General features: G+C 35.0%; 1 protein-coding gene across 1 annotated transcript; it reads right to left on the bottom strand.

The window, feature by feature from the left end:
* Positions 1 to 3: 3 nt before the first annotated feature.
* LOTGIDRAFT_146935 (hypothetical protein) lies at positions 4 to 1,642 on the bottom strand (the record flags this gene model as incomplete). Its single annotated transcript, XM_009050142.1, has 2 exons — positions 4 to 81; positions 1,544 to 1,642. Coding segments are annotated over 2 exons (177 nt in total), but the record flags the coding sequence as incomplete, so codon positions are not given.
* Positions 1,643 to 1,893: the final 251 nt, after the last annotated feature.

Raw genomic sequence — 1,893 nt, 5'->3', positions numbered from 1 at the left:
AACTTTAATAGATAATGCCAGGGCCTCCTGTAGATTGGTCTCCCCTTCCTTATACTCCTGTTTTAACATTGATACAGCATTCTAAAATATCAACAAAATACATTATAAATATCTGTTGACACCTTTTCCAAAGTTATAGAGATTAGGGCGGTTGAAAGGTAACAAGTTACTAATCAACAGAAGGTACTGGCCCAGGATTAAAGCAGTGTTCACTAATTGTAGAGATTAGGGTGGTTGAAAGGTAACAAGTTACTATTTAACAGAAGGTACTGGCCCAGGATTAAAGCAGTGTTCACTAATTGTAGAGATCAGGGCGGTTGAAAGGTAACAAGTTACTATTCAACTGAAGGTACTGGCCCAGGATTAAAGCAGTGTTCATTAATTGTAGAGATTAGGTTGGTTGAAAGGTAACAAGTTACTATTCAACAGAAGGTACTGGCCCAGGATTAAAGCAGTGTTCACTAATTGTAGAGATTAGGGCGGTTGAAAGGTAACAAGTTACTATTCAACAGAAGGTACTGGCCCAGGATTAAAGCAGTGTTCACTAATTGTAGAGATTAGGGCGGTTGAAAGGTAACAAGTTACTATTCAACAGAAGGTACTGGCCCAGGATTAAAGCAGTGTTCATTAATTGTAGAGATTAGGTTGGTTGAAAGGTAATAAGTTACTATTCAACAGAAGGTACTGGCCCAGGATTAAAGCAGTGTTCACTAATTGTAGAGATTAGGGTGGTTGAAAGGTAACAAGTTACTATTCAACAGAAGGTACTGGCCCAGGATTAAAGCAGTGTCCATTAATTGTAGAGATTAGGGTGGTTGAAAGGTAACAAGTTACTATTCAACAGAAGGTACTGGCCCAGGATTAAAGCAGTGTTCATTAATTGTAGAGATTAGGGCGGTTGAAAGGTAACAAGTTACTATTCAACAGAAGGTACTGGCCCAGGATTAAAGCAGTGTTCATTAATTGTACAGATTAGGGCGGTTGAAAGGTAACAAGTTACTATTCAACAGAAGGTACTGGCCCAGGGTTAAAGCAGCGTTCATTAATTGTAGAGATTAGGTTGGTTGAAAGGTAAGATACTTTTCAGCAGAAAGCACTGGCACAAGGATAATTTCACTATTGTTAAGGCTGGTGTGTTAAAATAGGAATTCATTTGCTTTAAAGGACCCCCTTCACTATCAGTTCGACCAATCATACCTTAGTTTCAGAAACAGGAATTTTTTTTAGCTTACATAATCAATAATACTGTTCACAACGCATAGCCTTCAAATCCGTGTGTATCCATAATTATTCACGTTCCAGTTTGAGGTATATTTGAAGGAATTATGCAATTTTTGTGAGTTCTAGTACTTCTTAGGACTATTAAAGCACAATAAAGACCCAAATTAATCCCTGAAAATGCTGACTGTCCCCTTTAAGTTATTTTTAATTTTTAGTACCCGTATATGTTGTTTTATTTTAATTTATATTCTGTGTTTAAAGAGTAAATAAGAATGAAGAATGAGCTGATTAAAAGGATTAAAAGAATTGGGTAAAAACTTACAGCACTATTATTACCAATACAGGTGGCTTTCCAACCTCCATAATTTCCACTAGGATCACTCTGATACAACTGAAAACCATAATGTCTATCCCAACCCATATACAATAGAGATACACCAAACGGACGTTTACCTGGTACAGATAGATTATTTTATTATTTTTACACGGAGAAAACTAACATATATAATAAGATTTATTACATAATACATCCTTTGTTATCAGCATACAAATACAAAGAACTATATTAAAAACAAAGTAACTACAATTATAAATTACATGTAAAATCATTTATTAGTTCACAGATTTTAATGTTACAGTTCTTGTAATATAGCATTCTTATTGACAATTTAA

This window comes from Lottia gigantea (genome assembly GCF_000327385.1).
Source record: "Lottia gigantea unplaced genomic scaffold LOTGIsca_1452, whole genome shotgun sequence".
Taxonomy (NCBI): Eukaryota; Metazoa; Mollusca; class Gastropoda; family Lottiidae; genus Lottia; species Lottia gigantea.
Note: the sequence above shows the minus strand (reverse complement) of the source record. Positions and strands in the feature narration are given on the sequence as shown.